Below are 21,112 nucleotides of genomic sequence, written 5' to 3' on the forward strand. Positions count from 1 at the left end.
CTAGTCAGTAGAAAACAGCCTCTCATTAACTGTGAAAGGTATCTGCATGATTTCAGAATAAATCATTTCCAAGAAGTTTCCTGTAAATAAAGAGATAATAATGACTTTTAAAAACACTGCGGACCAACCGTATTTTAATTTGTGTTTGTGAGCGCATATCAATGATCAATCATACTGGCGTTGGTTTATTTTGATATCTTTAAGACGTTTTCATACATTTTGTTTTCTTAATGTGCACTCAAGGGAAATTCAATCAAGCTGGCCAACGTTGGTTTATTCATTTTAGGAATGACTTTGATCCGGTTAAACAAACCCTAAATTTATTCAATATGCATTTTTCTTATTGCAAACCTTATCGTTATCGTACGTTGTTTTCTTACAGGAAACCTGGGAAGTGATTGAATAAAAGTGGTACCACAGATCCCCTTTTCCCCGAAGGACCGATGTGAAGATGACGTTGTGCGAAGCCCCCGATAGAAAGTTTCTATTGTTTGCGGTCACCGCGCACGCCGCTAAAACAACATGAAATCATCTCCAGCAAACCTTCTCTACCTTTTTAACGTGTGCTTCCTGTTTTGTTCTCTTTTCGCCCATCGTCTCCAAACCTTTGCAACACTTGATTGACAGGTGTGTGTGCTAGAGTGGTGGTCGGGGTAAATGTGTGTGTGTGTGTGTGTGTGTGTGTGTGTGTGTGTGTGTGTGTGTTCGATCAGTCAGAGCCATTAGCAGTGAAGGCAGAGTGTGTGTGTGCGTGTGTGTGTGGGAAATGCACTTAGGTGGGCTGACTGGACCCTTTCAGACGTGGAAGCTGTAATTCTACTGTGTACATCTACAGTGTTCGTTCAAGTAATGGCTTTTTGCACTCGCACATAATCGGCTGTAAGTCTGGACGACGTCGACGTCGACTCCAAACGCCACGGAGATATTCGGCATTTGGCACATGGGTTTAGTTATATCTAATAAGCGATGGGAAAGGTTGTTTATCGCAGCATGTCCGCAGGCTTTTATCAACTCCGATACGCATTGATGATACGGCCGCTCTTCATCATGCTGCGTCCATTATTATCTCGTAGTTGCCTTTGTGGAGCCGAAAATACTCTGATCTTTTACTTTCATTAAAGTTGTAATACCGCCGAAGTAAAAGCCGAATTGTTCATTTGAGAATTATATATATATAATTGAATTATAATTAACGATGCGTTCATGTGTTCATCACTTTGATAATACACTACCACGACGACACTTTAAACTCAGCGTCATCTTGTGTTCTTGCTGGTTCAATCCGATGAAAACCACATTGATGTCGCACAGTTCGACTCCCGCCTCGGCCTCCGTCTCGTTTCTCTTCACCCTCCATCTTTTCTTCTCCGCCTCTCTCTGCCGATCTAATGGGCCTCCCTCCTCATCTGTTATGGCGCTCGCGTTCCCCCCCCCTTAAACGCCCGTCATTATGCCCTTCAAGGTTATCGGGCCACCTGCTGATGGAGACACACACACACAGAGACGCACTGGCGTCCGCTGCTTTTCTCTTCTGCGTTGTCGTGGTAACGGCCGTGACAAACGGTAAGACGGATTGGGGAGCGGCCGAACCCGATAACGCCGCGCGGTCGCTTTGCGTGTTCAAGAGACGTGATGGACGGACCGATGCAGCTTCACCCGGTCGCCCGTGTGTCTGATGAACCAGAGGAGGACGCCAGGAGAACATTCCCCCCATGTGACGGGAGGAAGTATTCAGAAGTAACACACGGTAAAAACACTCACCGCCGAAAGATTTACTGCTATACTATCGTACCGTATATTATAACACACATATTATTACCTTCGCATTGAAAATGCGGAAGGTTATGTTTTGATCGCCGTGTATTTATTTATTTGTATGCGTGTTCCTCGCATAACTAAAAAAGTATTAAACCGAATCGCATGAAATTTGGTGGGATGATTGGTTATTATCCGGGGACCATTTGATTAGATTGTGGGATTGATCAGGTCAAAGGTCAAGGTTAAGGTCATGAAAAGGTCAGAATCTTCTTTCTACCATAGCGCGGTCAATTTATATCCAATTGGCATGCAACTAATGCCACAATGTTCATAATTCAATGCCCAATCTTGTGATTTGCGAAGGTATGCGCTCTACCGAGTGCCCGTTCTAGTTACTTATGCATTAATATAAAAACAGGATCCCTCTGTTGTCGTTGGTTGAGATCATTTTAAACTATTAACTCACGATTATTTTTGTAATCTGCGGATAATTTGTTCCATTGAATCGTTTGCTTGTAATGTAAAAATTCAGAAAAAAGGGAGAAACGTTGTCCCGATTACCCAGAAACACAAGTGGCTGCTTCAAAACTGTTGGTTGGTCCAGCAACATAACACGGGCACTCGAAAGGGACAATTGCGCTTTTAACGTTACCTGAAGGCCACGCGAAGCCTCCTCCAAGCATGGAAAGGGAGGAAGTGAGCGGAGGGGTGTATTCAGTTGGACCTCGCCACTCCTACACAATGGTCCTTTAAGGAACCAACAATGGAGGAAAGATTGTCCAAAGGGACGTCGTTTAATTGCTTATTATGTCTTAGCAGTAAAAACCCACTGGGGCGTTCAATTAACATTAATATGTATCGTGGTCGGGGAAATGCAGAAAACGTTGTAACAAGCAAATGTTTGATATTTCTTACTAAATACATTCTCAAAATGATAAAAGGTCAATTGTATTTCCACTTCCCCACTGGACCAATCACTGTTCAACGCAGTCCACTTTTACTGCAGCTTCCGAGATGCAAAATCAAAATAAAAGAACCGAGAATGTCCGATTGAAAACATGAACAGTTATTTTATCTCTCGGTTAAAGCAAAGTGAGCTAACGGTGAGTTACTGCAGCTGTCGGTGTCTATGTGGAGGGAATCCAATCAGCTGACCAACGTTTTTTGGGGGCCTATCTTTAAATCACAGTCTTATTAGCATAATGTCATTACGGATATTTAGGTCAAAAGATCCACAACTGAAAGCTGCAATAATAATGATTTACACCCAAGTACAAGTATACCCATTTTATATATATTAATATATTTTACCAATTAAAAGACCAGATGCTGGATGTCTGACTGCATCTGCTGCATTAAGCTGTGATAAGGACAACATTGATTTATTTATTAGGCTTTTGTTTGAAGTTTGTTCCCCCTCTGCTTGTCTGTGTAGAGAGGGGATTAATAAAAAGTCAACTAAGGGTATCAAAATCCAGATTACATCAGAATACAAGTAACATGTATTAGATTTATCAATGAGATGTCATAAACCACTGAGAAAGTGATTAATTCAACCGAGTTAGGACACTTTTCATACCATTCAGCTTTAATTCTTAAGTGTCTTCAGAATATGACAATAATGGCAATATGAAGGTGTTTAAAAGTAGAGCTGAAGCATGAAGAAATGTATCATGTTTATTTCGTTGAAAACTATTTATTGGACTTATTGTTTACTATTCATCATATATTACAGCAAACTGAATGTATTTGAGACTTGGACTGTGTGTTGGATTAAACAGGCCACTTGAGGAAAGCCACTTGGAGTCTGGGAACTATTTTAAACTTTTTTTCTGATGCTGCAGAGTTTGAAAGCATTATTTTCTTAAAATGAATGCATGTGCATGACTATTAATCATCACACATGTGTGTAATATCCAGACTCTTACATTTGAAAAGGAGAAAAGCTTCAAACTCAAAGGACTTCAATTCAAATACAAACTTTAAACCCATTATTTTTGATCCAGCATGGAAGATAACTCAATATAGAGTAACTTAACACTCTTAAATCTTGTTGTTGTTGTTGACCTCCAGATGCTTCACTGTTGACCTTTCTGCAGGGATGTACAGGTGTACTCTAGGACCCTGTGGCATCACTGATGGTTGTGGTTACAGCTGCACTTCTGAGACCAGTGAGAGCAGCTAAACACCGTGTTGACACTATGGAAACTGCTTTGGTCTTTAAGTTAAAGGTTTCTGGCCTGACTTGGCCAACTTATTAACCCTAATATCAAGATCTTGTGCTTAAATTGCTAAAACCATCTTTCCAAAAGACTTAAGCAGTAGTCCAGTTCACTTGGTAAAACATATCCAACAAGCATTCATACACAAACCTCTTGCTTGGCCTTCTTCTGGCTTCTGGCAGACCCTGTGAGGTCAACCATACGCTCTTGTCCGGTTCACAGACGTCGATTGGTGCTTCAAAATCGTACAATTACTTTGTTGCCATTCAAATGACAGGCCGACCCATCCGATGGTGGTCACACCGTCTTCGAAAGCTCGTTGGGGTCCAATGGCTCCAATGCAGAATATCGATCAAAAAGAGAAAATCGCTTGTTTCTGGGGGTTTTTTTGGGGGGGGGGGCTAAGTTTTGAAAGAACTTTTTCTCTCTCGTCTTTTTCCGAGCCGAGACAGAGATTTGTCCCCTTCCACCGCCGCTGCCACCGCCACCACGCCTGGACGTTTCTTGATTTCCTCTGGCGCTGCAGCCCCGAGCCAGGCAGACAAAGGAGGGGAAGCCCTGCCAAGTCTCTCCACTGCGGGCATGGCTTTTCCGTTCCTCTCGACTCCCTCGCTCTTTCTTCGTTGCTCACGATTGTGGCAGCGTTCCCGAGCAGCTTTGGCGACGCTCCAGCATGTCTGAACCATTCCATCCATCCCAATCGGTCTTTTCGCGGCAGACCCCCCCCCCCCCCCGCCCTCCTAACCCACATCCTCCTACCCCTGTCCGACCCCCTCCAATCCGAAAAAAATACCGAGCACACTTTGGGTAAATCGATCCCAAATAAATGTAAAATACTCAAGCCTCTGACTTTCTACTCCTCCCATCTTCCCGTTGCTCTCCGTCTCTTGAACACTGAACCCAACAACACAGTCAATACCTCCTCCACGCAACCTTTACACTTCCTACTCATTCCTGTCATCTTTCTCTTTTTAATGTCAGAGGGTGGTGTGTGTGTGTGTGTGTGTGTGTGTGTGTGTGTGTGTGTGTGTGTGTGTACTTGGTCTTGTGTCTTTTGTTCAGTGCCAGTGCAGATCTATTCATCATGTGCCAAGACGCTGCACCCTCACTTGTAGTGAAGAGGGGGCAGGTTGGTGCCAAATGCCCCAACTGCCAATTGGTGCTTTTTTAAAACTCCCTTATCTCAGACAGCACACACGTACACACACTTTTGTTTCAGCCATTTACGAATTAAAGTGACAATTATGATTTAGAATGGTTAAGTAAATCAATAAATGTCGGGATTATCAAAATGCTGATATTCATGAATTAAAGCTGCTTACATCTGACATGGTATGCTTCATATCCTCATTAAATGTCTCCAGTGTTGTGATCTATCTTTGTAGACTTTTAGTGAAAATAATCACGAATGAATTAAAAACTAATAAAACAAGATGAAGTACAGTTTTCACTTTACTTTGGTTGAGAGTTTTCTTATTCAAACATTTTCCATTTCATGGATTATACATCGAGTTGGTCATAAGTGTTAAAAATAGTGTGCATCAAAAATAGTGTTTATTTGGGTTTATTTACATATATAACTGTGGACTTTGGCCGACATCGGGTGTCCGTATTTTCTTGAATATGAATATAAAGGACCTCTCAGATACATCCTACTATATTTATAGCTTACTGTTTAGTTATAATTCAGGGCTTCTCCATTTAGCCTCAATAACAGATGAGATGATACAAGGAGTGCACGGCATAGAAATACCACAAGCGAGTCGGTCAAAACTAGTTTGGCTTTTACACAATACCTGTGAACAAACTACATGCTGAGAGAGACTGTGACACAATCAAAAGCAATAAATCATGATGCAATTATAGTAATCATGGCATGAATAATGTTGGGCGGGGAAATGAATGTTACAGAGCAGTATATAAAGTAACTATATTACCTCCAAAGTTGTAAGATAAAAAAAGAGGAAACTAGAACGGGCACTCGGTAGAGCGCATACCTTCGCATATCACAAGATTGGGCATTGAATTATGAACGTTTTGGCATTAATTGCATGCCAATTGGATAGAAATTGACCGCGCTATGGTAAAAAGAAGATTTTGACATTTTCGTGACCTTGACCTTTGACCCGATCGATCCCACAATCTAATCAAATGGTCCCCGGATAATAACCAATCATCCCACCAAATTTCATGCGATTCGGTTTAATACTTTTTGAGTTATGCGAGTAACACGCATACAAATAAAGAAATAAATACACGCCGATCAAAACATAACCTTCCGCATTTTCAATGCGAAGGTAATAATTGTGCTCAAATAACTCCTTATTCTGAAATGGGCCATTTTGCTTCACGAGTATTTTGTTACCTGGAGTAAGTTTTCAAGTAATCCTTGTGTACTTTTACTTGAATACCATTTTGAATGCAAGACACTGTGGTGTAACTTCCTTCTGTCCACCACTGTCACGAACAAGGACTGAGACCCATTTACACTATACACCAGAACATTATTCTGTGAATATCTATATGCTGTATATTTTTATTACACTGTTTTATATATATATATATTATATATATATATTATATATATATATATATATATATATTGTTTAAAAAAAAAATATTTTTTATTTTTTATTTATATATATATATATTGTCATGATATATTCTATTACATTGTTTTATATATATATCTTCTTTTTTTTGGATATTATATAGTTTATTTCATTCTTATTCTTTTTTTTTTCTGCTGCTGTCGCTGTGTTTTTTTTTTACATAAGAATTTCAATTATACTATAATATAAGGGGATGTGACAATAATAATAAAAACTTGAAACTTGATAACACTGTAAGAGCTGCACGGGGTTTATTAACAAGGCACGTCAATGTCCTTTGCGGCATGCAAAATGCGCATGCGCAGTAGCACCAGCAGGTGCTAACCTAACAAATGGCTACATTTTAAAGTTTATGCTACTCGCCTCTGTCACGTCTTTATTAAGAAATGCAGTTCCCATCGTGGAAGGCAGACACCAAGGCAAACGTTACCCCGAGACAACCACAACACCAACGTGAACCGGCAGACAGGCAGTGCGTGTTGGTTCACTGCGTGACGTCACTGTGTCATAAAGTTATACCGGGCTCGCTAAAGAAACTAACGTACAAACTGCTACCTTACCGGAGACTTTCATAGCGTCGGTCCGGCCGGGGAGCGCCGTCTCTGGAGTTGGTACCTGGGCTTTGGAGCCCATCTCTCCCATCCCACTGTTGACGAAATGACGCCAAACTAGACGGAGCCTGGAGGAGGAGACCATCTGCTGCACACCGCGAGCTAGCTCTGTTAGCTCTGTTAGCTCCGTTAGCTCAGCTGCATGATGGACACACGGCTTATGTAACGTCGAGCTGCCCACGTGTTACTTACATAACAGTGATCTTAGACAACACGTCGTGCCTGAAACGTGATTTAAACATGTGTCTCTCAAGAACAAATGGTCTTGTTTTAGTTGTTTTTCACAAGCACCGACTCTAAGCAGTAATTATTTCCGTGAGGTTGCCAACTTCTTGCTCTTTTTCTTCTTCTTTCACCTCATCTAATGTACATTACGTGCGCGCCGAATTCACCGGAGGACTTGGTCATCTGATCAGTTAGTTGAGACGTAGAGGTTGGCTCTGTGTGACGTCTCCAACAAGTAAAATAACATTACATGAGGTTGAATTATGAATGGAGTTCAGTTGTTGCAACAAACTCACATCAGTTTGGTCTGGTGTGTGGACATGCATCCAGATTAATCTAGTGTATCAATCCATATTAATATGGTATGTGGACATGCATCCAGATTAATATGATATGTAGACATGTATCCATATTAATCTAGTATATTAATTCATATTAATATGGTATGTGGACATGCATCCAGATTAATATGGTATGTCAACAGGCATCCAGATTAATATGGTATATGGACAAGCATCCAGATTAATATGGTATGTCAACATGCATCCAGATTAATCTGGTACGTCACCATGAATCCAGATGGATTCCTGGAAAAAAACTCAGGGGAAGAAACACTAAAAGACAGTTTGGGATATGGGACAAAGTATGGAAATCCTAATAATAGGAGGCATGATAACCATATATAAATATATATATATATTATTTGCCTTTCTTTAATGGAGACTAGTGGTTGCATTTTTATATATATATACATGATAAACTATGTTCAGAGGTCGTTAGTTTGACCCCCAATCTTTATCACAGTAATTTGAGTTTGAGGCCATATATGCTCATGTTCCTCCTCCTTCCTTTTGGTTCTGGTGAGAACAGGTTATTGGGGAACTTGGGTGACTGTTACATATCTTAACGTGCTTATTCACGGTGCTGAAATTATTCATGTGAATGCAGTAGAAAAAAGCTTTTAATCGGGTAATGTATATGCGTAAATGTTTTGATTTATAATGGTCACAAAAATATTAACATTTGTTGACAAACTACACATTCACTGTGCCATTTCATTCTTATAAAGCTTCATGCTTGGCTGAACAGAACCAGCTCCTTCAGATGGAAGATGATTATTTCATGGTTTACGGCTGTAATGGTGCAGTCAAATGAGACAGCCCCCCAGCAGGGCACTGGTTTCCAGTATGTACGCTGGCTGGGGGGGGGGGGGGGGCTATAGGGCAGATGAGCCAGAGGAAACGCTGCTCATGTTTAGAAATAAAACATAGAATATAAGTGTCGGCGTCTGATGGTGACGGTGGTGAGCTTTATCTATAATTCAGAAGGATTGTGCACAATTTCACATCCCGGACGGAGTTTAATGTCTGAGAGGGAGGGAAGTGGTGGAATGTATATTCATACAGGACTGTCCTCCAGCACCATTTAGACACACCTGCACATCACTGGAGTGTTTCCTTCTGTAACCTCACTCCATTACGTTTATTTGATACATTGACGCACGAAAATTAGAACAAAAGTCTCTATCTTCTCACAGACTAAATAAGAAGGTTAAAAAAAAGCATTGAATCCTTTTGCATGCATGTCGATCATATAGTTTTTTTAAATTCTTATTCTGTATCATATGTTGTTTCCTGAAACCAGTTCAATGAAACCGTCGCATTAACAACGATTAAGTACAGAGTCGGAGGTTTCAATTGGTTGGGCAGATGCTCTCCCTTTTTCTTTTCCTCCCTCCATCCTCAGGAGAGGATGACAAGCAGAGCTGGCGGCTCCATCTGACTCCCTCTCTTTCAGAGGACCAGCCCCTCCCCTTCCTCCACTCTCCTCTCTCCCTATGACTGCGCCCAACTTCTCTCCCTCCATCCTTCCATTCAGCTACTGTATCCACCTCCTGACTGACTGCACCCAGCACCCACACAAGCTGATTTCTGAGGGCTTGGGATATCGCTTGGCTCCAGTGCTCTTCTTGGTTTGGACTATTTGGTGCTTGAAGAGTTCTTCTGCAGACCAAAAAGAAACAAACAAAAAACAATCTTTTCCAATCCAGCATGCAGAAGAAGGACGGTCCGACCTCCGCATCCCCCGCAACCTCCCTGCGCATCCTCAGCATCCCTGCGTGGACCTCCAGAGAAGAGCACTGCGGACCGGGCGGCGCACGCAAATTACGCCGGTTTAAAAGTGTTCTATCAGCGGACCAACGGAAGCTCCTTCATCGGTGTGTTTTGTGGAGATCAAAAAATGGGTAAATGTCCTCTGAGGGTAAAAAAAAAAAAAAAATGTAGAAAGCTGCGCCATTTATCCTGCACCTGCCGCTGAAAAGGTATTGTTGTTCGGTCTTTCCATCAAATAGTCTCTCTGTAACGTGAAGTCATTTAAATCTCAGACGATTTGTTTCAGGCCTTGTGGGTTTTAAACCCCCACCGGCTCCTTTCATCTGCGCTAAATCTGCTCCTGCAGCAGCCGCAGTGCTGTCGTGCTCTGCGGAACTTATTATTTCTATTACTTAAATATAAGATAGCATGCACTCTAATGATACTCACCAAATACATAGAATGCATTTGTAATGTAATATATACAATATATATATATATATATAAAGCACATTACAATACGTATTGTGTACGTTTTTATTGTATAAAACCCTAAACAGCCTACATATTTATAACGATGTAATTTCATGGGCCCACTTAAATATATCCATCATTTTAGTTATTGAAGATAGTCTGTGTACTGAAGTGTTGTTAAGAAAAAAAGAAAAAAACTGTAACGCATGCAGGCTCTGCCACACACGCCCGACCGACCCCCACAAAGGCAGCCCCCCCCCCTTCCCCCTCCCCTCTGCATTTTTAGCCGACATGAGCTATCTGGGTCATTAGCATTTCATCCGTTAATGAGGCTGCAGATGGGTCCTCTCCTCTGCCGGAGAGCCGTTGAGCAGCGCAGATGCCGCATGCTGCTGCAGCGAACCACATTGAAGTAATCTATTACGCATAATAAAAAGGCTTCATGGCGCGATGCTGTCGGTGCTGACGGGGCTGTGTGCTCACGAGTTCATCACAGCAGCAGCAGCAGCTTCCTCCCCTGCAGCTGTGTCATTAATGCAGTGGTGCTATGAGGACGTGCCTTATGGCTGCTGCTGGATGATGGAGGTTCATCTTTAATGGTCCGCAGTGCTGCTCAGAGGACCGGCCGCACCACTGTGTATTGTTTTTAACAAGGCGTAACACGTTAGAGGATTTCTGATTTTTAAAAATCACCAATTGGTTGAATCACAAATTACATTTTAACCTGGCTCTAATCTGTGAAATTAGGTGAGAAGTAGATATTACTTTTTCTTTTTAGGGTACTCGCCCCCCCCCCCCCCCCGCCCTTCAAATAAAAAGGGGTCGAGAACCGAAGCCTGCCAATTAATTTTTATAACCAGAGTGAGAAATGAGTGGAAACCGGAGGGTGCGCAGACGTCTGCAGAAACGCATTAATATGCATAGGCTATGTTACACTTTTTAGGTCGTCGAATAGTCCGCGTGCATATTTATTCAGTCAGTCCGGTTGATGCCGGCAGTTCCGTGGTTGTCCAGATATAGGAGCTGACCCGGCAATGCAGCCTTCTGGAGGTCAGCAGGACATCTCCACTCACGCGGACAGAGTCGGTGTGATCCGGTCAGAATACATGATGGTAATCTCGGGTATGGTTGGTCTGTGTGCGTCATGTACAATCGGTATGGCATTCACCACTTTAGCAATCGGTTCATGTCATTATATCACCATATAATACCCGCAACACCAAGAAAAGCAGAAGGCTGCATATAAGCCCACAATAATTTAAATGAGTGACAAAAAAAGATGGATTGAGTGGAATCGGTTAAAGGAAACAGCAGCAGAACAAAATGGTAAGACAATTAATAATTGAACTTTTGTTTTAAAAAGAAGACGAAAAACTAGAAAAACCGATCGGACTTGGATCAAGTAGCCGTAGTGAAACGGATCAGAACCAGGCAAGGCGGGGTTATGGGTCCTCTCTCCTCGTGTTCACAGCGGACCTTGATTTAAATGTCCATACAATTAAGGCACGCGGTGAATGCCAAGAGAGTGGCCTGAAAGTCAACACTGGGCTCGCCGAGCAGAGCGGGAGAGTGCAGTACAGATAATGGCCACTAGATGGTGCCCCACAAAAGTCTGAGCTTTATTTCTTCTTCACTTAACAGTCCATTTTCAGGGATTTCTGGAAGATTTGGGGAATTATTGTACTTTAAACAAAACATTAAGATTAAGAGATATTTTGGTGCACACATGTATCTTTAACATTTAAGTACTTACACTCTGGTGTACTTAAGTACACTTTAAGAGTACTTGTGCTGAAGTGAAGGTGTCCATTTTTAGCATCTTAAAAATAAAGGAAATATTTTACTTTTGACTGCACTACATTTAAGTGAGTTGCATTTCAGATTAACATTTTACACAAAATTAATTTTAAATCCAGCTCCACCATAACCAGCTACACTAATGAGTAGTGGCGTTACAATAATGACAATCGGATGGATAATATTGTGTATGATACAGTAGCCTTAAAATGATGGGACACATCCTGCTGCATAATGTCAGCTTTTACGTTTGTCACCTTTTTTTTAATACTCATATTTTTACCGTAACATTTTGAATGAAGTAATTTTACTGGTAACCGGTATTTTTACTTAATTAAAACCTTAGATGACAAATTAATGGTACACCAAGTTTTTTTCCTATATTTGTGGACGTATAAGATGTGACAGCAGCTATATATATATAGTTTCCGTTTCTACTGACATTTTCCTTTGGACTGAAACGATATGCAGTAAACCATCTGCAGTGATGGAATTTAGACTTTTTAATTAATTAAGACTTTCATTCTTCTTATTGCAGTATCGACCGCCTGTTACAATCCAGTCCTCATACATGAATGTGGTCCTCTATTAGTAAAATATAACCCAAAACACTGTAAAGAAGTAAGGAAGTATCTCTCATTCCCTGTCAAAGCATAACATTTTGCTTTATTCACCATCGTTGTTTATGTTTCTGCCCGGTTGCATCTCCCTCCTCGGATCAGCCCCCTTATATCACAAGAACCCCTCTGTTGGTACTTCAAGAGGGGCCAGACTCTCAGGACCCTGACACGCGGGTCGAGGAGACGTCCTCCATCTGATTCCTTTGAGCTCCTCGATGCCAGACGGTAGATCAGAGGGAACGCTGGAGTACAGAGAAAAAAAACCGGTATGACGGCAGCGAGAGCTTTCAGGGATATATAAACATCCTCACCATAATTCAATCGCATAAATATAACCTTAGTGAAAACATGGGCAACATTTAATTTTTTTGTGAGGACCCAAAGTAGTGAATATTTTGAGTACAGATGATCTGGGAGAAATTAGAGTGTGAATGATGTTATTTCTATTAACAGGCGTACGGGGGGGGGCTTCTGCTGAGTGTGTGTGGTCTTGATCAGGCACGTAGAATAACCCACGTCAGAAACAACGCATTCTTCTTCATTGCTTCAGTGAAAGGGAGATGATCATTTACCAAATGGTAAATTCACATGAATCATTATGCAGATGACGCCGACGTATTCGCAAAATTACAATAATAAAAAGGAGATCTAAAAGCGTCGTTGGGTTCAGATGGACATTTCCCCCTTAATTTGTTGAATGAATATTTTTTTTTCTTTTTTTTTCCTAGTCGTGAGTCCCGACGCCTCCTTCGTCTTCGTTACCTTCCTAACATGTAACTGTGCTTTTATACGTTCCCCTTTGACAGATGTTTCAGCGTGTTGCAGTGATATGAATGTGGATATAAAACATGTGGGCTGAGTTCAGTAAACAGTTTATTCTCGGCGTGAACAGTGGCGGTGAGTAGGAGACATGGAGCAGAGCCTCAGTTATCACTTACTAATGCATTTCCCCAAACACAAAGTTCTTCTATTGATTGTGGTTGTGCATTACCTCTGCTGGGAAATGAGGCCGCTGTATATATAGATAAATACATCGATAGATATACAATGTATATGTATATATGTATGTGTGTATGTACAACCACAATGAGCGAGTTTAATAGACAGGACTTCCTCCGTCTATTTAGATGTTGTTTAAACTGCCAGAACAATTTCTTTGTGCATTTAATAAATAAAGTAATGTTGTTGCCGTTTTTCTGCATGACTCAGATGCAATTATTTCTTAATTTCTGCATTCTTTTGTATAACTCTATATAAATATACACATGTATTAATTGTATTTTTACTGTACAAATAAACACAAAATACAAATAAAATGTGAGTCTGAATCTGAATAATATATATATATTTACTGAAAACTCATTTCAACATCTGGAAAAGCTTTATCTGAATAAAATACGAATCATAAGTCACTATCCATTTCCGAACGAGGCTACACAAAGGAAAGTAAAAACCGTCACGCTCTGAGAAGGGAGCTCTGAAAACACGCCTGCAATACCATTTATCGCCATGGGCGTCGCCAAGGGAAACGTAACGGACAGCTTCGAGATTGTAGCTTTAAGTTTCTTGACCTACGAGCCTGAGTGACCATCAAACATCCCTAAATGAGCAAACATTGACCCAATGAAAAGGGATTAAAACTATCTCTCTTTAAGGTCATTAAACAGAATACACTCCATATCACAGACACAATAAAGGCATTGCCAGAGATATCGGCCTCTTAAATACACACAGAGAACAAACGGCTCATTCCAGACGTGAAACAGTCGGGTTGAGTACCATCTCAAAGTATCGTAAACATCTGCTCGCCTCAAAACGATTTGGTTCAAATCTGACGGAAACATTTGGCTTTTATGATACAGCGGAGTGAAGGAATGTGTTGTCGTGGTGACGGCTCAGTGGAAGGAGAATCCAGATGCCGGCAGGCCGCCACACCACTTGCTGATGAACTTGAGGACGTCCTGACACTCCGGACTGTGAGTGGTCTGCACGTGGAAGAGAGACGCGAAACAACAACTCATGTCAAAACAGAGTGAACCCACGCTGCAGGACGATGACTCATGCATTCGTGTGAAAGCAGGAAAGTACTGTTGAACTATTAACTCATGATTATCTGTATGATTATGGATTAATCTGCTCATTATTGCCCCCATTTATTGTTTGGTTTATAAAACTGTTGGGAAATGTCGTCACAATTACACAATTAACCAGTTCACTGTTTCAGTTGCACATTATAAGTTTAACTTATCATGAACAATCAGATTCTAGAAGAGCTTCGTTTGTTACGACTTTTACTTCCTCTATGGTCGAGTTAGACCGTCTTCTCGCAAATTAATTTAAACTGTTGCATGAAATAAAAAGACAGTCCAGTCAGTGAGACACTCGAGTCACCGCGGGACGCTCTCACCTTGGTGGCCACCAGGAAGCTGTTCCAGTCCTTCTTGTTGGCGACATTCCCCGCGGACGAGAACTCGATCTTATCTCTCAGCACTGGGTAGCCTGGAGGAGGGAACAGCACAGAGTGAGGGGCGAGACTCTATTTGTGTGTGTGTGGAAGAGAGAGAGAGAGAGAGAGAGAGAGCCCTACCAAACCCATGTCTTGCTGCATGGTGTTGAGACCAAACAGATACAACCCTTATTGAGGTTCAATAAAAGACGGTGAAATACTTACTTAGGTTGAATAAATGATGGTGAGGATGGATTTCTTAATGTGTGTGTGTGTGTGTGTGTGAGTGTTACCTGTGAGGACGCAGGGCAGAGAGCGGAGGCCGGTGTTGGCGGCCACCAGAGAGGCTTCGTACGAGTTCCTCTCGTCGCGCGGCAGAACCTGCTCCAACCGGTTGTCCATGGACACCATCAGCACCCAGTCACGGATCTGCTCCCGCTGGGCGTCCTGTGTCACGCAGACAAACATTCATTACACATCTACAGCTTTCTTTCCGAAAGCTGCCGATTGAAGTGGCTCCGGAGTGAAGCGTCTCGGTTGAAAGCCGCACTGATGGCGGCGGGCGGAGCCGCGGCGGCGGAGCCGGAGGGAAGCGAGCGTTCCGATTGATCCTGTGAAACTAGAGTTCAGTCCGTGTCGCTCAAACCAAGAGCTGAGCAGTTTGCTGCTCGCTTCAGAGCACGGCGGATACAACGGCGTCCGACGTCTTTTATGGCTGCCCAGCCAGGTCATATTTACTGGAATGTACACAACCCTTAAATGTCTGTTACACGTCACGAAGGATCTCAAAAATTAAGCGTTAAAAGTGAAAACGTCCGCTTTCGTCACGGGACAAATATTCCTGTTGGGAGGTCAGATTTGACTCACGGGCCACAATTATCATTCCTATTATTCTCTACTTCATATACGCCACCGTTCAAAAGTTTGGGATCACCCAGACAATTTCCTTATCTTCAAAAAAAATCACTTTTTTATTTATCAAATGAATATATAAAATATAGTCAAGACATTGTTGAAATAATGAAATATATTTTAATATTTTTTTATTAATTTTGTTTCAAACTTCAAAAAAGGAGAAGGCCAGGTGTATTATATATATCATCACCAGCACTTCTTTTCAGCTGTGCTAACATAATTTTTCTTTCTTTTCCATCTCTTCTTAGTCTTGAGCAAAAGCAAGCAAACACAATGTACCATTAGAAAGAGTGATAGATGCTGTAACACAAGGCTAGATATACATTTATGGAATTTTCATTAGAAACCCAGGACCAGAATAGTCAGAATAGTCATTTACATTAACAATGTAGATTTGATTTTTTATTAATTTAATGTTTAAAAAAAAACAAAACTTTTCTTTGAAAAATAAAGTCATTTCTAAGTGATCCCAAACTTTTGAACGGTAGTGTATGTTATTGTTCCGTTGTCCAGTGGGAGGTCTCGGGCGTGTGCGTTTTCTTACGGTGACACAGAGTTTGGTGGGGACCGGAACTTCGAAGGGAATGTCGGTGTCCAGGAAGTCGGAGTGGTCCAGAGCCTCCAGCGTGCCCTCGTCAAACGCCTGGAGACAAAACACGTCCCGATGAACTGAACCGCCAGACTCACGTTCACTGAGGAACCGCGCTGGGGGAGCATCTGTCCTCCAGTTGATCTGCGGCTGTGTACTCACGTCACACAGATCCAGGAAGTGGTTGAGGAAGATGAAGGCCATGTTCTCCCAGCCAACAGCCTGCCAGGTTACACAAAATAAGTTATATGGGAATGTTACCCTTTTTTCCATTTATAGGAGTATCAGAGTGAATTCTTTTATTTTGTTAGCAGCGGTGGAAGATTTCCCGATCCTTTACTGAAGGAGTGCTAATACCACAAAGAAGTCACAGCCCTGCATTCAAAACCTTTCATAAGTCAAAGTATGTAAGCATGATGAGCACATTGTTCACTGTGGAGTTCCCCGTCAGTGTTTTACAAGCATATATACTGCTGTAGATGTTTCAGGTCCTTTAGATTGTGTCGCCTAGTTCAATCATCATCACATGATGTAGCGTCGTTGTCATGTGAGAACCACGTACGTCGAAATAAAATACACTACCGTTCAAAAGTTTGGGGTCATCCAGACAATTTCGTGTCTTCCATGAAAACTCACTTTTATTTATCAAATGAATTGAAAATTGAATAGAAAATATAGTCAAGACATTGACAAGGTTAGAAATAATGATTAATATTTGAAGTATTAATTTTGTTCTTCAAACTTCAAGCTCAAAGGAAGGCCAGTTGTATAGCTTATATCACCAGCATAACTGTTTTCAGCTGTGCTAGCATAATTGCACGGGTTTTCTAATCAGACATTAGTCTTCTAAGGCGATTAGCAAACACAATGTACCATTAGAACACTGGAGTGATAGTTGATGGAAATGGGCCTCTATACACCTCTGGAGATATTTCATTAGAAACCAGACGTTTCCACCTAGAATGTTCATTTACCACATTAACAATGTAGAGAGTGTATTTTTGATTAATGTTATCTTTATTGAAATAACAGTGCTTTTCTTTGAAAAATAAAGACATTTCTAAGTGACCCCAAACTTTTGAATGGTAGTGTAGACTAAATGACTTCTGAGCTCAGAGAATCAGCGTTCAGCTTTATGACGATGCAAATTCAAACTGATCCATAATACTTTTTTCAATGTGTATTTAGTTTAAGAAGTAGAAAATCTGTTTTCCTATAAAGTGGTAAAATACAAAGTACAAGTTCCTCAACATTGTGCTTGAGTACAGTACTCGAGTAAATGTACTTAATTTACAATCCACCACTCAAACCAGGTGGGAGGAACGTGGAGCACAGAGGCTTTATCAGAACCACCTTCCTCTCTCATGTGGACTCACCCTGCAGGCCAGGCCGGCCTCGTAGAAGGCCTTGTCCGCGGGAACCAGCTCGGTGTGGCGCAGCAGAGACACGGACAGCTTGGCTGGAAGACTCACCTGCAGAGGGAGAAAGCTTTGGTTTCAGAATGAGCAACAAGTCAAACTGTGTTCAGAGCGTGAAGCTATCGGTAAAGTATTTCAGAGGTTTGAGTTTGTTTTGGAAGAATGCAACATATTGGAATTTAGGTCCTAGATATATTATTTGAAGGAGAAAAAAAAGCCTTCTATGAAGCTCTCGGGGTGTTTTGCGTACCAGCTGCACGACTCCTTTGGAGGCGGACCTTGTGGCGTAGTAGTGAGCGATCAGCAGCATCTGCTCAAAGTTCTCATGAGCTGGAGAGTTGGCCTCGGCCGACCGGGACATGTTCTCACACTGAAATCACACACACACACACGCACACACACAGAGGCATCACCAAAAGTGGAACTACAGTAAAAGGAACAGTTGTAAAATGTCAGGAAGTTCACGACATGGACATTTGCAAGAAGCCAATTTTCTGTTGTTATTTACCAGCTGCAGCAGGAAGTTGCGGAGGTCGGCCCACATCCGGTAAGACTCTGGGCCATCAGTGTCGGGGAAGTTAATCAGGTCCAGGAAAAGTCGCTTGTAGATGTTGAAGTTCTGGGAGTAGGAGAAAGAAAGAAGGGGGGATCCAACGGAGTTATTGGTCGGACCTTCCATTGATGCTTTCTGTTTGTATCATAAGGTATGTAGACCGGACACAAGAGGTGCTGAAGATGTAGCTAAAGAAGTCCAAGGATCAAAAGTTGGACTTTGTATCCCAAAAATGAAAACGGGCAATTATTTAACAAATAATTACAAAAGGCAACTCATGATACCGTCTGGTGACAAATACAGTCTGAAGATATTCAGGCTGCTCTGGCGGCAAAACAGGAAGCATGAAGAAAAACATACCCGATGAGGTGATGGTCATTGGAGCTTCATGTGTGTGTGTGTGTGTGTGTGTGTGTGTGTGTGTGTGTGTGTGTGTGTGTGTGTGTGTGCCGTACCTGAGGGTTGGGTGGTGCTCCGTGCTGAACGTAGAGCTGCAGAGCCTTCGGAGCTTCTCCCTCCTTGATGAGCTGCGTCGCGTACAGAGCGACGTACTTTTGGAGGATCTTGAAGTTCTGACAAAACACAACAGGGATGATGAGGAACAGCGACACCCACTGTTGTGCGTTTGTTTTAGTTTTTAATTTAAGGACAACTTGACATACTTCCAGTTGAACTACTAATGGAAGGTTTGGTTACAGGGAGCATTACTTTCACTCAATGTCCAGAGTGATGGCAGGTTGAGCGTCCAGTACCTGTTTAGATGCCGTCTCCAGACATTTCTCCCACTGGCCTCTGTCTGCATACATGTCCAGAGCGGCCATGACGTCCACGCCCACCAGCTATGTGACACACGGACGTAACGATTAAATACAAAAACACAAACAACAAGAACGGACACTCGGTAGAGCGCATACCTTCACATATCACAAGATTGGGCATTGAATTATGAACATGTTGGCATTAGTTGCATGCCAATTGGATAAAAATTTACAGTGCTATGGTAAAAAGAAGATTTTGACCTTTTCATGACCTTGACCTTTGACCCGATCAATCCCAAAATCTAATCAAATGGTCCCCGGATAATAACCAATCATCCCACCAAATTTCATGCGATTCGGTTTAATACTTTTGAGTTATGCGAGTAACACACATACAAATAAATAAATAAATAAATAAATACAAGGCGATCAAAACGTGGCTTGATTATATGTAATTACCTTCCGCATTTTCAATGCGAAGGTAATTACATATAATCAAGCAACGTTTTACATCTGTTTTTTGTTTAAAGAAGTACCATTTAAACTTTAGGACTTTCACATTTACTCATAATGCTGATTAATCTGAATAATTTTGCTTGACCAATCAGAAACAATGTAAACGGTGTAGAATTGTAATGGTTTTTATATATACATGCACATGAAAATAAGAAAGTCTATGGTTTTAAATTAATACATAAGAAAGCTAGGATAATCAATAAAGGATATTATGAAGGATATTCAAAAGAATGTATTATGAAAACATGGTAGAAAGTCACTGTCACTGAAAATATGATGATTATATTATTCTTGTAAGTGTTCTACTGACTGTAAGATGTTATGCTTATTATAACTCTGGCATGACGTGAGTATGAATGAAATGTATTGACTTTGGGAGGCGGAGTCAGAATGGGAGTTTCTACTAGAGATCTTCATAACAGCCGTTTCAACCGGAAGCAGGCATTTTATTTTGAAAACACTTATTGTGAAGTTGTACGTACAGAGTCGACTTTGCCTTGGTTCTTGAGGTGCTCCTTGTATTTCTGGTCCACATAGTCTTCGTACCTGCCGAAGAGATCAGAGAAATGAGATACAGGGTAGAGACGCTAGAAGAGAACTCCGGTATTCCCATATACGTTCAAGAGGTAATGTTTCGTGAGGTGAGTCTCAGTGAGGTGCTATCCCATTGAAAACACACACGCCGAAAATTCTGCTAGCAGCTAGTAAAAAGGCGGTTACGAAGAGATGGGACGCGATAGGACCACCGTCACAAGATGGATGGTTGAAAATCGTGACGCTATGTATGATGTGGAAGTGTTAACCCACAGAATAAGAGCTCAAGAGGAGCGATGTGTTGTGGGGACGCAGTTTACCCGTCAACGCCAACACAAGATAAGAACCCGTGAATGTTTCTCAGGGTTTGTCATGCTATTGAGAGGACAGAGCAAACCAGATTTTCTCTTGCTGATGTTATTTTGAACTTGTTTTACAATTATGTTTACATGTGTTCTATATATGTGGTGAAAAGACAAGACATAAAGTGTAAAACATAAAAAAAGAAAAGACAAATGCTATATAGTAAATGTACTTGGTCATGTTCCACCATCGCACTGTATGTGTGTGTGTGTGTGTGTGTGTGTCTTTAGACCTGGGCTCCAGCTCCTTGGCGACCCTCTTGGCTTTGTTCCATTCCTCGCCCTCGATGAAGACGTCGATCGCCTCCTTGATGAGGTTCATGTTTAGGTAAAGCTCAGCGGCCTTGAGCACGAGGACGCCAACACCACCGGGAGAGAAATTGGGCAAAATTGAAAACACTCGAAGCTGAAGCGGACTCACACGTTTCAGAGCGATGGAGGTTCAGATGTGGCGCGTTCACTCACAGCGTTGTACTTCTTCAGCTGCGAGAGTCGAGGTCCGACCGCCTGGACCACCTCCACCGCTCGGTCTCCGCTGAGGAACTTGATGGACAACTCCGCTGCCTACACACACACAGACACACACATACACAAACAGACAGACACACA

At 41.8% G+C, this 21,112-nt stretch overlaps 2 protein-coding genes across 3 annotated transcripts in view; both read right to left on the reverse strand.

The window, feature by feature from the left end:
* Positions 1 to 7,475, reverse strand: part of msraa (methionine sulfoxide reductase Aa) — a 30,583-nt gene extending 23,108 nt beyond the window's left edge. The window contains exon 1 of one of the 2 annotated variants that reach the window (XM_056427963.1): positions 7,153 to 7,475. In XM_056427963.1, coding sequence (XP_056283938.1) covers positions 7,153 to 7,288 — 136 coding nt within the window. In that variant the 5' untranslated portion in view covers positions 7,289 to 7,475. The remainder of the gene's footprint in view (positions 1 to 7,152) is intronic. The other variant, XM_056427964.1, reaches the window with a different exon arrangement.
* Positions 7,476 to 12,272: 4,797 nt separating this feature from the next.
* ift172 (intraflagellar transport 172) overlaps positions 12,273 to 21,112 on the reverse strand; it is a 40,941-nt gene continuing 32,101 nt past the window's right edge. Inside the window, exons 36-48 of the mRNA XM_056428137.1 lie at positions 20,969 to 21,067; positions 20,737 to 20,846; positions 20,090 to 20,153; positions 19,086 to 19,172; positions 18,789 to 18,905; positions 18,289 to 18,399; positions 18,031 to 18,150; positions 17,739 to 17,834; positions 16,525 to 16,584; positions 16,318 to 16,416; positions 15,152 to 15,305; positions 14,820 to 14,911; positions 12,273 to 14,397 (exon numbers count right to left, since the gene is read on the reverse strand). Of these exons, the coding sequence (XP_056284112.1) occupies positions 14,308 to 14,397; positions 14,820 to 14,911; positions 15,152 to 15,305; positions 16,318 to 16,416; positions 16,525 to 16,584; positions 17,739 to 17,834; positions 18,031 to 18,150; positions 18,289 to 18,399; positions 18,789 to 18,905; positions 19,086 to 19,172; positions 20,090 to 20,153; positions 20,737 to 20,846; positions 20,969 to 21,067 (1,299 nt within the window). The 3' untranslated portion in view covers positions 12,273 to 14,307. The remainder of the gene's footprint in view (positions 14,398 to 14,819; positions 14,912 to 15,151; positions 15,306 to 16,317; positions 16,417 to 16,524; positions 16,585 to 17,738; positions 17,835 to 18,030; positions 18,151 to 18,288; positions 18,400 to 18,788; positions 18,906 to 19,085; positions 19,173 to 20,089; positions 20,154 to 20,736; positions 20,847 to 20,968; positions 21,068 to 21,112) is intronic.

Source organism: Pseudoliparis swirei, chromosome 12 (genome assembly GCF_029220125.1).
Source record: "Pseudoliparis swirei isolate HS2019 ecotype Mariana Trench chromosome 12, NWPU_hadal_v1, whole genome shotgun sequence".
Lineage (NCBI taxonomy): Eukaryota > Metazoa > Chordata > Actinopteri > Perciformes > Liparidae > Pseudoliparis > Pseudoliparis swirei.